Raw genomic sequence first — 16,451 nt, 5'->3', positions numbered from 1 at the left:
CCTATGTGTATGTGTCCACTTGTGCAGGGCCTGAAAGTAATAGACTTCCAAATGCCAGACTATCTACGGGTGCTGGAGAACGCCATTCAGTTTGGGAATCCTGTTTTGCTGCAGAATGTCCAGGAGGAGTTGGACCCCTCTCTCAACCCAATTCTTAACAAGTCCCTGACACGGATAGGTCAGACACACATATACACAACTTTTCAAATCAAAATACCAGCTGTTACAGTTTTGTGAAGTTCAGCTAAATTTAAAGGTGTATCTGAATCCTTGTGTGGGTATGGGTGTACATTTGTGTGCACTTTTTCCAGGTGGCAGGCTGCTGTTGAAACTTGGTGATAAGGAATTGGAGTACAATCCAGAGTTTCGTTTCTACATCACCACCAAGCTGTCTAACCCCCACTACACACCAGAGATTTCTACAAAGACCACCATAGTCAACTTCGCTGTCAAGGAGCAGGTCTGTGTGTGTGTTGTGTCATTTGTGTGAACATACAGTTTGAGTGTATGAGCTGTTGCCTTACTGCCTTTTGTCTGTTTGTGTATGGGATTGTTTGTGTTTGTGTGTGTGTGTGCAGGGTCTGGAAGCCCAACTACTGGGAATTGTGGTGCGCAAGGAGCGTCCAGAGCTAGAAGAACAGAAGGACTCGTTGGTGATTAGCATTGCTTCTGGCAAAAGAAGCCTGCAGGAGCTGGAGGATGAGATCCTCAGGTTGTTTACCTAGTAACAATAATAGTAGTTCCATTTGTTGTCATCCTGGTAATGTTAAGAACATTTTGAGTGGCATTAGTGATAGCGGCAAGACTAACCTCCCTAAGAATCAGTAATTAAATGTATTGAAGTCAAGATTTAAATAAAGGCCCAAAATAATAGTAAATTAATTTACTAATCTTAGTAACTAATCGTACCGCTACTACTAATTGTAGAAATTAGCAACCACCTAGCTCTACCCTATCAAATACTGTTAGTCACTTATTCGTAACTTAACAACAAGTACTTCTCAGAGGAGTTCCTGATTAACACCCCACCAAACCATTACATGTCATCTAGCAACTTTATAGTAAAGTGACCTGATTCCATCAAATAAGCATGTTTTGCGTGTGTGTCTACTCTACCAGGCTGCTGAATGAGGCGACTGGCTCACTACTGGATGATGTGCAGCTAGTGAATACCCTGCAGACATCCAAAGTGACAGCCACAGAGGTTTCAGAGCAGCTGGAAAGCAGTGAACAGACCGAGATCAAGATCGACTCTGCTAGAGAGGTCAGGTGTTAGGATGAAGGGATTGGGGCAGAGGGGGTTTTAGGTCTTATGATAGCATACCTTTAGGGTTTTGGGCCATTGATAAGACAAAGTAAGCATTCACTGGGGTTTCTGGAAAGTTGTGATGGGCATTGCATATAGTAATTGATAATGGAATGTGTTTATTTGCATGTCAGCTTGTGCATACAGTACTGTATGTGTACATAACTTAAAGGGCTCTCTCTTAACAGGCCTATCGCCCATGTGCCCAGAGAGCCTCCATTCTCTTCTTCATCTTAAACGACATGGGCCGCATTGACCCCATGTACCAGTTCTCACTAGATGCCTACATTAACCTATTCAATCTTAGCATAGAAAAGAGCAAGCGCAGCCACAAGCTGGAGGAAAGGATCACCAACCTCAATGACTACCACACATATGCAGTATACAGGTAAGCAAGGAAATATCAAGAAAGGCCCTTTTCATGAATAATGTTGGTTTGCATGCAGGTATTCGTGGGTCAAGTGAATGCCAGTCAGCTGCTGCATAATCTCGCATTGCCAGACCTATCTCCACAGCGCTGTGGAGTAAGGTCTGGCTAAACCACACATATACTGCAATAGGAGAAAAAAAACGCTCTGGGTTGTTTGCATTTCTTTTTTTTTTTTTCTTTTAACTTTTTTAAACTTTTACAAAACAATTAGGGCTGTCAATCGATTAAAAATGTAATCTAATTAATTACATACTCTGTGATTAATTAATTGAAATTAATCGCATACATAATTAACGGTGCCTGAACCGATACTTTTTAAGAAAGTAATAAAAGAAAAGAAAAGAAAAAAAAGGGTACTAACCAACAGTCGGTGACATTAAAGAACGGCTTGTTTATTGCTAAGGCCATATGGTCAAAATTAAATGATTTAATAATAATGTATAACAATAACAATAACTTATTTCACTAGTAAATTGCTGTTGAACGACAAAAACAACCACCAGATGGGAAAAGGACATTCACAATAACTTCAAATGCACCACGAGGCTGTAGTTTACCAGTTTCATTGAACGCACCGCCTGTGTTGTTTCTCCAACGGCAGCTGCAGATTGTTACATCCCGGTGTTGAATCCTCTACAGTAAAACACAGAAAAACTTTACACCCTTTAGCGTTAGCTGTCAGCATTTTAACCGTGTCTAATCCAGCTACTAGCTAGTGGTAGGCTAACGTTAGCTGCTGTCGAGTATAGTGTTAACTAGCGTCACGTGCAGCGGTGTTTGTGTTGCCTGTAATGTCTGTTTCAGAGCATCAGAGAGAAGCGCAGACATATCAGTGGCACCAGATTTCGGTAGCCAGGGTTGGCAGGAAGAAGATTTTTAAGTAAATGTTCCAATTAATGATCCAGGCAGCACATTCTCGTCTCCCTCCTTCATTTTACAGTCGAATGGTGGCTAGAACGGCTCCGGGTCAAATGTCAATATGGAATAGATTAATCTGTGTTATTTTTACAGCCCTAAAAAAAATAGAAAAAACCTACATACAAGATGGGTATACAGCATCTGACATTGTTACATGAAGTAAACAAAGTAATAAAAGAAAGGCAGAGGCTATATGAGAATATATTCAATAGCCAAAGTAGTCCAGTGCTTCCTGTCTCATGATACCGTCAGGAGTATAAATAGAAAACAAAACAAAAGAAAAAGAACAAATACACACACACACACTCACAAAAGAAAAAAAAAAAAAAAGAAAAAGGCCCAGAGAGGAGAATCAAACCCTTAGTCAGTGCCGAAAAAATACAAAAGAGAAGAGAAAAAAAAAATAAAACCATACAAATACATAAAAGCCTGTTTTATATGTTGGTCATCATCAAGTAAATCATCATCCAGTACTGGGCAGTACCAGAATAAATGTGAGAGTGAACCTTCGGCTCCGCTCTGTATCATAAAAATTATAATTGTGTGGTCTGTTTGGGAAATTAGAAACGTGTTCCCTAACAAAATGTCTCACTTGTAAATATCGATAAAAATGTGACTGAGGGAGGTGATATCTAGCCTGGAGCATAGGAAAAGAAGCAAAATTGTTATCTATGTAAAAATCTGAAATGCAACGTAGGCCCCTCTCCCTCCAGTCCAAAAAAACCCCATCCGTCAATCCTGGTTTGAACAAGTGATTGCCTGTTATTGGGGCATTTACCGAAACATTTGGTAATCCAAGGAATTTTCTTATTTGATTCAATATCTTCAAAGAATTACTAAGAACATAATTGTAGCTAAATAACTTGTGAGACGGTTGTGTTTGCATTTCTTTAAAGTGGTAATATTATGCTTTTCCGTGTTTTCTGTCATATCTACAATGTTATAATGTTGGATTTTCATGTTGAACGTGGCCAAAACAAATAATTAATCAAAAAATCAAATAATGAGGTAAACATATTTTAGACAAATCCCTGTGAGCTAAAACGTTCAGATTTCCAACAGTTATTTCTACTCTCAGCTAAGTCTTTAAGCCACTGCGGTGTTAACATTGTTGCATGTAACTACATGCTAACGGCAGTAAGCAATGTAATCTGAGCTGCCAGTGTCATTAATTTTTTAATATTTTGATGGTAGAAAGTGTGGCTTCTTTTCACTACAATCTAACAGTTAGCATACTGCTACATGCTAATGCGACATCGCTGTAATCTTGGCCAGTGCTGGTCCTTTATCCCCAAATTGCAGTCACTTTACTGCTGGGACATGTCCGGTTGTGTAAAATTTGGTTTAGAAGCCTTTATTTGTGATTTTTCACAGTAGAAAGTCCTGTTATATACTCTTGCAGTAGCTCCAGCTTCAACTAGTAAAGCATGGAGTGGAAGCTCCGGAGTTTCCAGGAAGCATGCTGGCCAATCAGAGCAGACTGGGCTTTCTCAGGAGGCTTAAAGAGACAGGCGCTTTTACAGAGCATCTCATACAGAGGGAGAATACAGGTGCAGCAGCCATGGGCAGTGTGAGAAAAATAAAGTGTTTTTTTCAGTAAAGCATGTAAACATGTTCTAGTTCAAACACAAAATGCAAGTATTATCCTGAAAATGCTATATAGTACTTGCCCTTTAAACCAATCACAATCGTCTTGGGCAGCGCTAAGCCCGGACGTAGCGACGGTGGCTGTGCACAATGGTCTCGGGAAGGAACATGTTTTGGACATTTGCACCCCGCAAAAAACCCTGCCACAAACAATATTAACTGAAGTTAACTGTTCACACAAAACAGTAACGTGAGCTATTTAAATTAGCTGGATACATGGTTAAATGTAATTTGTCAGCCAATTTGCCGGTGTATCGCTGTGTGTATTTTGTCCACATCAATTCCCACCAATCGGTCCCAAAACGTCCCAGTTAGAGAGTATATGCTGTAAACATATTCTTTGTAAATCATTACTATCATTCACAGAAAGAACCAAGCAGGTCATCCTTGTTGCACGATCCAAATTTTCTTAAAAACTTGCAGTTTTCTGTGTGTAGGTTGCTAGCTCAAAGTTTGTTGTTGTTGTTTTCCGAAGCGAACAGACTTTGAGAACGGCCACACACAGAGTGCGCCGGATTTCAGGCAATTATTGTAATGTACTTCCTTTGATCTAGACTGCAGTAGCTGCTGCATAACTGTGCTGACAAATGGACAAAGCAATTTACAATTTTTACACTTAACATTTACTTATTCACACACTCTGAGACCTGCCATGCAAGGCTCTGGCCTGTCCATCAGGAGCAACTTGGTGTCTTGCTCAAGGGCACTTTTACACGTGGAGAATTAGTGGACAACCTGCTCTACTTCCTGAGCCACAGCTGTGGAGTCAGACATATTATAGCATCATAGCCCTTAATGCTACATTAGCAAGCAATTGTGTCCTTGATAAAGTAAAATAAAATCATAACTTATCAGTTCCCTTATTGGAATGATAACTTCTGATAAAAAAAAACATACACTTAGTCTGTGAACTTACTTTAGCTAACTCAGTGTTTTATCCTCTGCAGGTACACGTGCCGTGGTCTGTTTGAGGTCCACAAGCTGCTCTTCAGCTTCCAGATGTGTGCCAAAATCCTGGAGGTAGCTGGCAAACTCAACATGGATGAGTACAGCTTCTTCCTCCGAGGAGGGCTAGTAAGAAAACATAGAACAAACACAAACATTTTGTTTTCATCTTATTTGATTGAAGATAATCCAACAGGACAAACCTTTTATTTCAAAGGCTTGGAACACACTAAATGCCCCAAAAGAACTTCCACTGTGAAGTTAAACTTCCCCTTTAAAGACAGCCCATTCATTCACAATGTGTTTCTCCAAGATTTGCATAGCTATTAGGGGATACTTTTTCATAGCTACCTTTCTTCGCCAGTGAATTTCTTAATATCCCTGGGACAGGCCTGGTGCTGTATGATTGGGTTGATTAGTCTATTTATTGATACACTGTTGTAAGGATAGTTTGACTACTGATAATTAATGGGTGTGTTTCTAGGTACTTGATAAGGAGGATCAGATGGACAACCCCTGTACCAGTTGGCTCGTAGACTCCAGCTGGGACAACATCACAGAGCTGGATAAGCTGCTAAACTTCCATGGCATCATGGCCTCTTTTGAACAGTACCCCCAAGACTGGAACCTTTGGTTTACCAGTGCTGAGCCAGAGAATGCCACTCTACCAGGTCTGTATGTGTTGTGGGAGGTTTTTCTTTTTCTTTGGTACTTTGCTACAAAAGAAAACTCCTCCCACTAGGAACAATGAAGTTGGAGCATACTCGACTGACATTGGTGTGTTTATTTATCAAACTGATTTGATAAATAAATTAGGATAATAAGGATACAAAAGAAAGTACAACTATGTAAAGCAAGTACAAGTAGAAGTTTGCAGGTTTAAAACCAGATTTCTAAATCGTCAAAAGGCACAAGTGAGTTGATTTTAAGGAAGTGCTGTAATTTGTTCCAGGAGTCGGGTACGCTAAAGTTAAAAGCAGTTTTTCCAAGTTCAGACCGAGCTCGTGGAACATGAAGCAAAAGCCAGTAAGCAGAGCGAGTCTGATAATGTTCCTCTGAGTAACAGAGTTCTGTATGGTAGTTTTTCAACAAGAGCCTTATAGATAAAAAAAGATACCAATGAGTATCATGTCTTTCATGGAGAGAAGACCACCCAACAATTTCATATAAAATACAATTATGTGATAGACATGACCAGTGTCATGTAGAATCTATTTGTACCTTTGAATTGTGTGTGTATACAGTATCTTATACCCCAGTGATGATGAATGCATCTTCTCTGCTATTTCTGATAACTGACAATTAATTAATGGTTGGTTCACAAAGAGATAGTAGAAAGCAAGAATGTGTGTGGGTTTGTATGTATGGGTTTTGTGTCTTCTTTTGCTTTATTTCATTATTAGAATTAGATTTGACAAAGTTGGGTTCTGTATGAATATGCCCCTGCTCAAGGCTGCTAAAGTGTATTTCTATCCTACATTTCTTTCAGCCTTCCCTCACTTTATCCTTTGTTCACTACCATTTTCACATCATTTTTACGCAGCTGCCTTCTCCACATCATGTTAATCATGCCATCCTTCACCCCTGAATTCCCTGGTTTTACCGTTCCTCTATGTTTCTTTCCTTCTAGGTGATTGGGAGAATAACTGTAATGAGCTCCAAAAGATTCTGATAGTGCGCTCTCTGCGTCAGGACCGTGTCTCCATGTGCGTCACCTCCTTCATTGTTAACAACCTCGGCTCTCGCTTTGTGGAGCCGCCTGTTCTCGACATGAAGGCTGTGAGTGTCTGCTGTTTTCTATTAAATCCCTGTTGCTTCTTCTGTCTTGAGTATAAGATTTTTAAGCTTTGAATGTCATCTCATTTGTGTAATTTTATTTGATTGTAGCTCACTTGAAAACTTCACAAAGCCTATCACATTGTTTCTTTTAGGTGTCAAGTGAGTTACACCTTGTTGGCTCATCTATTCTCATTTCCTTTATCCTTCTCTACTGACTCTATTCTCTCTGCCCTATCCCCAGGTTGTGGAGGAATCCACCAGCATGACTCCCCTGATCTTTGTTCTGTCTCCTGGGGTGGACCCAACAGGAGCCCTACTCCAGCTGGCTGAGGCCTCTGGTATGAGCAAAGACTTCCATGCTCTCTCTCTGGGTCAGGGACAGGCCCCCATCGCTAAGAGCATGATAGAGGAGGGCATCAAGAAAGGTACACCAATTGCTCTGCCTTTCTTCCTGTTCTTCTGTCCAAGATTCATTCAGTTGCTAAGCAGTGTAATTTTTCACCCGGTTCCCGGTTTCCACCCGGTTTCTTCCGGTTTCTCCCGGTTTCTGGACCCCACTTTGGGAAACAATGGTCTAGGCCACATCTGACCACATTCTTATAGCAGTGTAAACGGGTATGTGTCCTGGGACACATTAAGGACCACCTACTCAACTGTAAGCAGAACTACATACTCATTCAGAGAATGAGTCACAGAAACCACTGAGAGTGAATCATGTGTTTTGGATGTTAGTATTATCATACTGTCGGTGATGTGTATGTGTTCTTGTTCTGGTGCTGCCTGCTTACTACCAGGTAGCATAGTACTTGGGTAATGCATCACCACCAAATTAGCCAAACACACAAAAACAACTAGACATGATAATAAAAAAATCTAAACGGTTTATATCAGCTTATCTCAAGCCCTCATTTTCTCTACCCAGGTCACTGGGTGTTCCTTGCCAACTGCCACCTCTCTCTCTCATGGATGCCTGAGCTGGACAAGCTGGTGGAGCAGCTACAGGTGGAGAAGCCCCACTCAAACTTCAGACTCTGGCTTAGCTCTTCGCCACACCCCGAATTTCCCATTACCATCCTGCAGGCTGGCATCAAGATGACCACTGAACCACCGAAGGTGCGTGTGCTCACACACACAGATTTCCAGCCTTAAGATATCTACTACACAGGCATAAATGCATGATATACATGTCAACAAATGTGTTCATGTGATGCCCTCTATACAGTGTCAAAATAAACTTTTTTTGTCCACCAGCCAAATGGCTAGTGAATGTTCAGATTTTACCAGCCACTCAATAGATTACCATTGTTTGTTTTGGCTGGTGAGTGAAGCAAATCTACCAGCCACTTGCATATTTTATCAGCATTTGGCTAGTAGATGGTGCAAATTTTGGACCCTGCCTCCATAATATTAACACTGCCCCCTGTTGTCCTCAGGGATTGAAAGCCAACATGAAGCGTCTGTACCAGCTGGTAACAGAGGCTCAGTTCAACCGCTGCTCAAGACCAGTAGTCTACAGGAAGCTGCTCTTTTCCCTCTGCTTTTTTCACAGCATCCTGCTGGAAAGGAAGAAGTTTTTACAGCTGGGCTGGAACATTATCTATGGATTCAACGATTCTGATTTTGAGGTCAGGACCTCATCTGATACTGAAGGAAACATTGATAGTCAAAGACAGAAATGCCATTCATACCCTGTCAAAAATGAGGGCCAGTTAGGCTAATGGATAGTTCACATTCCTTCTTGCCAGTCAATTTTTACTGTTTCTGTCTATTTTCTGCAGATGAGAATTGTATTTGCTCTTGGGCTATATCTAGCATTTCAAAGTCAGTCTGTTAATATCATTGCTGTGATGTTCCCCTAGGTGAGTGAGAGTCTGCTGAGTCTGTACCTGGATGAGTATGAGGAGATTCCCTGGGATGCACTGAAGTACCTCATCGCTGGGGTCAACTATGGAGGTCATGTAACAGATGACTATGACAGACGTCTTCTTACCACATACATCAATGACTACTTCTGTGATGCTGCTGTAAACCAGCCCTTCTTCAGGTAAGACACTGTAATACCCACACATACACACTCACATTTATTCTGCCATATATTAGTTACTACCAATGTAAGCAGTATAAATTCAAGTGCACACTGTTAATAATTTATTACGTTTCAATAAAAAACTATGTACTGCGGATATGCACGTGCCTAGAGATGTCGATTTTATAGTCTTCGAATGCAAACAGTCCATTTTCCCCTGGTGGAAGCAAATTGCAGCTGCTTTAAGGTGGCAGAGGCCACTTTAACTCCCTGCTGAAGCTCGTTGCAGGTTGCAGAGTGCCAGCACCACCAAGTGTGCAATCAGATTATTACAATTTAAGAAATGTTCTTTTGTGCCGTGTCCACTCCCATCATTTCTAATCAACCATACTCAAAATATTTAATGGAAAATCTGTTTTTCAAATAACATTTAGTGCATTTGCTTAAACCAATGTAAATTATACAAAGAAGACTGTACATGTATATTTAAAGAATAAGCTTTCCCACTTTATACATTCAGGCAGAATGTGTTATAGGATGGTTGTTTGCAGCTGGGGTGAGGGACAGTGAGTGTCTTGCAGTATAATGAAACCATTACCATTTTCAACAGCTACTCTCAATAGAATTCATTTAGATATCGTCAATACACTAACACTTAATTGTGCTTTCTCATTTAAATTGAAGGGGTTTTTATATTGCTGTACTTTCATTATTACATCAAATGTCATTAGATGAGATGAAAATAATCTACAGGGAAATTGGGTCGTGGGTCATTGAACTGGCAGGAAATAAAATTGTTACATTTCCATGGAGATAAAGTAAGTTTTTTTTACTTTGTTGTATTATTGTACACCACTGTTTATAAAAAAAGCATTATATATTACTGACTTAGTATTCTGTCAACCCCCTTTTATCTGTCAGGTTGTCCTCCTTAAACTCCTATTACATCCCCCGTGACGGTCCCCAGTCCGCATACAAGGAATACATCAACATGCTGCCGGCCACAGAGTACCCTGAGGTGTTTGGCCAGCACTCTAATGCTGACATTGCTAGCCAGATCGCTGAGACCAGGACGCTGTTTGACACCCTGCTCTCCCTGCAGCCCCAGGTCACCAATTCCACCACTACGGGGGCCGGGCCCAGTAGAGAAGATAAGGTAAGTGTGGGGGTGACTAGTTAAGTGGAAATACACTTAAAAGAATTTGCACCATACCATAGTTGAGCAGTATACTGGGCCATACAGTTAGTGTCATCTTTATTATAGAGTATGTAGAGTATTGAGATTTGAGAATTTAGGAAATTCCAATTTTCTCTCCTCCTAATCTAGCATCATTACTCTTAGCAGCATTAAATTTGAGGACACAGTCCATGCCATAGTGGGAGCATGTGCTCAATAACTGAAGGAGGAAATATAACTAAACCTGCTGCATACCAAATACAAATGATTATGAGATTATCATCATGTTTAAAAATATGTATCTATCCAAGACATATATTGCATGTAATTTCAACAAGATTGGATCTCCTGTAATATCCCACCCAGCAACTCAGCCTTATTTCCCTGCATGGTCTGATGGTACGCTAAATTTAGGAAATCTCGATTAATTTTTTTTAAAGAAAGTTTTTCATAGTTGATTTTTGAATCCTGATAGGCATCTAATAAAATCTAACCTATCTGTCAGAATTCTCTTGATTACCTTGGAAAGGGCTATAGGTTTGTGGTCATCACAACAGAACACAGAAAAAACAATATCATGGCAGGGTTGAATGCCATGGCATTTGGAGTTGTTTTACCGTGTTAACCAATCTGGATAGTAAGAGTACTAATATATCCAGTTGAGATCAGCTGCTTCATAGCAGAGGAGTATTTGGCCTGGCACATGGATAAAGGTTCTCTCTGGCCAAAGTTCTAGATTGGACTGGATGTTGAGGATAAAATCCTCTATCACACACTTTTATATCCCAACATCATATTTTGATGTGGTAAATGTTTTGGTAAATTATTTAATCACATTGAATTCTGGCCAATCAAACATTAGCCACAATGGCCTAACACACCCTGAGGTATTAAAGCAATAGCTACATTGGTATAAATGGGATGACAAAATTGGACGGTTGATGGTCTGTATCATTATATCACCCAACCCTATTCTGGATCATACTGTACATTTCTACAACATAATTGCACTCAGCTGCAACTTGACATTAGCCAAAGGTTTTACATGTTTAGACATGTACTCTGTCAACCCAGCATGTCTGTCAGATATACACATACTGTAATCTTTCAGCATTGAGGTCAGGGTAAAAGCTAGTTGCAAAAACCTCTTAAACTTAACTGCAGGTGTATTTCTTACATGTCCAGTAGTTTGTTTTTTCTCCTCCTTGTTTGGATGGCGTTTGTGTGGATCAAACATTTACAGCTTGATCACAAGCTGACCCTTATTTTTTTCATTAACCACGGCATATAACGTGCCACAAAGCATCTGTGATTGAGATATATTTGCCATGGCTGTAGTGCCATTTTTAGCCCGGTTGTTTCTGAAGCAGATCAGTTAATAGTTAGAGCTGGAAAAGGCTCTCTTCATGAAGCCAATTGCCATATTTTACAGATTTTTCCCAGCAATGCTGAGACATCCATATGGTTACACGACACTGGCAGACGGTCATCAGTGTAATAAGATACAGATCTAAGAATCTGTGCTCCTTTATGGAGAACACTGCATGTTTAAAGGAACACGCCGACTTATTGAGACTTTAGCTTATTCACCGTAACCCCCAGAGTAAGACAAGTCCATACATACCCTTCTCGTGTCCATGCGTGTTGTAACGCTGTCTGACGGTTCCACCGGTAGCTTAGCCTAGCATAGAACCTGCAGGTAACTGGTTTCAACTAGCCTACTGCTCCCAATAAGTGACAAAATAACGCCAACATGTTCCTATTTACATGTTGTGATTTGTAGAGTCACAGCGTGTACAAAAAACAACGTAACATGAGACAAAGCCATCTTCTAACCGTAAACAAACTGGGAACTATATTCTCAGAAAGGCGAAGCTCTGCTACTTCTGCTACTTGGGCCGAGTGATTTGCTTTGCAGCAAGCCTTTCTGAGAATATAGTTCCCGGGTTGTATCAAAATATCATATGTATATATCAATATCAACATGTAGGCTATGGTAAAATCACTCATACTGTACAGTACTGTGAAGGTTCCTCCCTCTCTTCTGCATTTGGCCACAGGTTCTCATCAACATCACATCTTATCTCCTCTCTTTCAGCTGAAATCAGTTGTTTGGAATGATTATTTTTAAATTTTAATATAAATATTCTGCTAAGACTTTCTATATATTTATATATTATTTATATATAGTTTTGAAAACAGTGTGTTAGCATTTGAACAATGTGCTGCAGTGAAAAGGTGTTTTGCAGGTGGTGGAGTGTGAATGAGAAAAGAGTTCATGGATTTTGGTGAATGTGGTCATTGAATGCATTTTGTGTGAAAGCAATGAAAAATGATTCACAGTTTGGTCCACATAAACTTCTGTTTCACTGGCTGTGTGATGAGTTTTGACAATATGACTTCAGTTTGGACCCATGCATGTTAGCAATAGGAAAACATTTTTAATCTTCATCAATTTATCAGACAACCAAAGCCGGCTCCGCTAATTGTCGACCACAACCTAAAATTGAGCGAGTAACACAAGGTGAACAACATAACGGAGCCTCCTTATTTTAGAGAAGCCACATGCATGCATTATTAATATCATTGACTTTAGCCTAGTAGGATAGTCACAGCATTCACTTGCTTTTGTGTTTGTATAGCATTAAAGTTCAAGAAAGGATGGTTCACATACTGTGAGGATTTTTCACCTTTTTTAATTTTTATTTTCTATGCAGATATATTTCCCTACAAAATCCCCCTAGTAATTCAAGAATGATTAATTATTTCCACATAGAGCTATTTAAGTCATCTGGTAAAATGTGTTTTGGTAGATGGTACCGATATCTGGGCTGGCCAATGGAGTAAACATTTGCAATGTGCCTCCAGGTATTAGAGCTGTTGGCAGACGTTCGTGGGAAGATCCCAAAAGTGATTGACTACGAAAGCACCATGTCCCTCCTCCAGGACAACCCCACACCTCTTAATGTAGTCCTGCTGCAGGAGATCCAGAGATACAACTCTCTGCTGGACACCATCATGTATGAACTCTATGTCTATGCATGTGTGTGTGCGTGTATGTCTCTCTTTGTTTGTCTATAAGAATCTCCGCTGGCCATGTGTGTCGTATGTACTGTACCTCAAATGGGATAGGGATGTGCGTGTCATACAGTATCAGGTACAAATGGTTCAACTCTCGAAGAAAGAGGGCTGTGGTTTAAACTTAGATAAAGTAAACTAAATGTGAAAAAATGTAGGATAGAGAGAGGAACTATGTGAGTAGGCTCACATTTAGCAGAGTGGCGGGAGAGCAAATGGAAGTGGTTATTAACCTGAATTACTCCCTTAATTTAAAAAATGTTAATCAAAATATTTTTTGCAATTTGTCATCAGTGAATAATTAGACTTACAGGTTTGGGCTCACATAAGAACTTAATCTCAAGCATTTTTATATTGTTACTCTTTAAGCACCAGGTTGTTTTCAGGTTGCTAGTTTAAATAAAGATAATAGAGATATTAAATCTGCAGGAAACAAATTAAACTGTATTTACAGTGTATTAATACCATATAGGTGCACAAATATCATTCTCATGTATCAATAACCTGAAGTGAGATTAAATTATAGTGATTTGAGAAGATATAAGCAATTGGTCAAAACCTTCTGAGATGATTTACCAACATGTTTCATGCCCTAATGGGGTGGTCAAAATGGGTCAATGGTCAAACCAGTCACACAAGTGTACAGTATCTGCTGCAATGTAAACATCAAAACCAGTAATTTTCAACGGAAACCTGCTACACAGGGAGGCACTAGCAAAGTTACTGGCAAAGATGCAAATCAGCAACAATCGCCAAATCACCCAGCCTGTTAATTTGTACCTCTCTGTCTGAGTGCACAGTAATTCCAATAAAGCCAGACTATGAAGCAGTGACTTCTAAACACCTACAATAAAATGGGTTGACAGATTTGTGCTGTAACTGTGGATGTTTGTGTGTTAGTTCATCCCTGGCGGAGCTGGAGAAAGGGATCAAAGGTTTTGTGGTGATGTCATCCAGCTTGGAGGAGATCTTCCAGTACATCTATGACGCCCGTGTACCACCGCTGTGGGAGAAGGTACCAGACACACACACATACACACAGAGCAGCCACAATAACCCACACAATCTCCTTAAAGGTGCTGTAGGTAGGATTACGAAGATCCAGGACTTAGCCAAAAAATTAGAACATCGACAACTTCTCAGTCCCTCCCCCCTTTCCGCTAAAGCCCAAAACGGTCTCCTAAGCCCCTCCCCCCACAAGGGAGAATGAATGCGTATGCCGGAGCAGTGATTGACACGCAGTTAGACACGCAGAAACTAAAGATAATTACCTCTTCTGAAGAGTCATGTTTTTTTTAATCCTCCGTTTCCTCCTTGGCTACGTAGCAACTGTGTGGAGGAGGTGTGGGGGTGAAGCGCGATCACGGAAGGCTTGTATCATGTGGATACACCGACAGAATTGTTGTCATTACTTAGAATTCCTCATGGGGATGACAGAAACTACACACTATAGCTTTAATGAAAGGGTTGAAATGAAAATGCTTACTTACTCCAAAACCTCCCTAACTTTAGTGCAACAGCGCGCTGCGTCTGATGTCATTGTTATTGTTCTTTTGCGCATGCGGGTCATTTCAAAACCACAAACAGTTCACACTGGAATCTGATATAGGCCACATTTTAAATAGGTAATGCGAACAGCCTAACAAAATATCTGATCTGAGCAAAAAATCTGAATTAGGCATTAAGACTTGCGGTGTGAACGTAGCCATATAGAAGTGGCCTGAATCTGATTTGAAAAAATCAGATCTGGGCTAGATTTGATTGTTCACACTACTTTTGAAGAAGTCTGACCTGGTCACTTGACCCCAAAAAATTTGGGCCACTTTTGCCTGCAGTCTGAACGTAGCCAAAGACTATGCTGAGTAAGGATTAAATTATGAAAAGGGTTTATACGTTTTGAAAAAACCTGGAAAAGTTATGGAATTTAAAAAATGCAAATTCCAGGCCTGGAAAGGTTTTGGAAACATAAAAAGACCCAGAAAGTTTTGGAAAAGTCATGGAATTATTTTTTTAACACAGCATAATATGTGATTAATAAATGTATTTTCACGTCGTCCTAACCTCAACGTTCTATTCAGGGCGCGATATTACGAATCCCACTATGAACCACATTAATTGTCTTTCAGTTTATTGTTAAACCTCTGAGGGTAAACTTTAACACAGATTTCTATTCTTATTGTATAATGTCGACTGACATTTTCAGGAATACATAGTCATGGAAATTTGCCGAAAAGTCATGAAAAAGTCATGGAAAAGTATTGGTTAAAATGCGTATGAACCCTGATAACATCCAAGGTAAACAATGAAAAAAATCTAACATTTATTGGTTTTGCTGTATTGATCTTTGTGATTACGATCTGATCAACACTAATCTATTCTGCTCCCTTCAGCCAGTCAAACAACTGCAGGCCTGTCTCTGTACTGACTCAACGGTCTGTTATTAAAGGTGTATTTATCTATCACTCTGCCTGGCTGCACAGACACACGTATTGTTCTCCTCTGTCCAACTGCATGTGCACACGCTCGCGCGCGCGCGTGCACACACACACACACACACACACACACACACACACACACACACACACACACACACACACACACACACACACACACACAGTGATGGGGCTCTGACAGCATTCCAGCTGTAATTTTGTCCGAACACTCCATTCTGGCTTCATTATCACTGGACCTCTCTTTACAGTGGGGAGAGAACACAGGGTGCTGTCAGCCTGGGTCAAGGGGCTAGACAAGATTCTGGCTTCAAATGTGTGTGTGTATAATTGTGTGAGTTAGTGTGTGCAACTGTGTGTGGGGGTTGGGGGGTGTAGTGTATGGCTCAGTGGAATGTGCGTGTGTCCACTGAACAGTGGTCATTCAGGGCAGTTTGTGTCTGATTCTGTCCTTGTTATGGGCTGTGCATGAAAGCATGTATGCAGATGCATGTGTATGTGTATGTTTGTGTGTCTGTGTATATTTATGAGTAGCTGTTCATCAGGTGGAACATACCTTGGCCCTCGGTGGTGGAACAAAGCCACCGTCTGTAGACTTATCGTAGTGTAATAATCAAAGTAAACCTTCCAAGGCCTGCTCCACTTTCCTTAAAAGACCCTGAGCTCATTGTGCTTTAGCCAGCGGCTTATTACTG

General features: G+C 40.4%; 1 protein-coding gene across 2 annotated transcripts in view; it reads left to right on the top strand.

Moving 5' to 3' along the window:
* Nucleotides 1-16,451, top strand: part of dnah2 (dynein, axonemal, heavy chain 2) — a 76,415-nt gene that overhangs the window by 55,642 nt on the left and 4,322 nt on the right. For both annotated transcript variants that reach the window (XM_031288457.2, XM_031288456.2), the window contains exons 70-84: nt 28-178; nt 312-460; nt 579-712; nt 1,120-1,264; nt 1,495-1,694; nt 5,249-5,375; nt 5,731-5,917; nt 6,877-7,025; nt 7,267-7,450; nt 7,948-8,138; nt 8,459-8,650; nt 8,885-9,069; nt 9,973-10,207; nt 13,097-13,248; nt 14,207-14,321. In XM_031288457.2, coding sequence (XP_031144317.1) covers nt 28-178; nt 312-460; nt 579-712; nt 1,120-1,264; nt 1,495-1,694; nt 5,249-5,375; nt 5,731-5,917; nt 6,877-7,025; nt 7,267-7,450; nt 7,948-8,138; nt 8,459-8,650; nt 8,885-9,069; nt 9,973-10,207; nt 13,097-13,248; nt 14,207-14,321 — 2,496 coding nt within the window. The remainder of the gene's footprint in view (nt 1-27; nt 179-311; nt 461-578; nt 713-1,119; nt 1,265-1,494; nt 1,695-5,248; nt 5,376-5,730; nt 5,918-6,876; nt 7,026-7,266; nt 7,451-7,947; nt 8,139-8,458; nt 8,651-8,884; nt 9,070-9,972; nt 10,208-13,096; nt 13,249-14,206; nt 14,322-16,451) is intronic.

This window comes from Sander lucioperca, chromosome 9 (genome assembly GCF_008315115.2).
Source record: "Sander lucioperca isolate FBNREF2018 chromosome 9, SLUC_FBN_1.2, whole genome shotgun sequence".
Taxonomy (NCBI): domain Eukaryota; kingdom Metazoa; phylum Chordata; class Actinopteri; order Perciformes; family Percidae; genus Sander; species Sander lucioperca.
The sequence above is the reverse complement of the archived record's forward strand: the minus strand, read 5'-3'. Positions and strand labels throughout refer to the sequence as shown.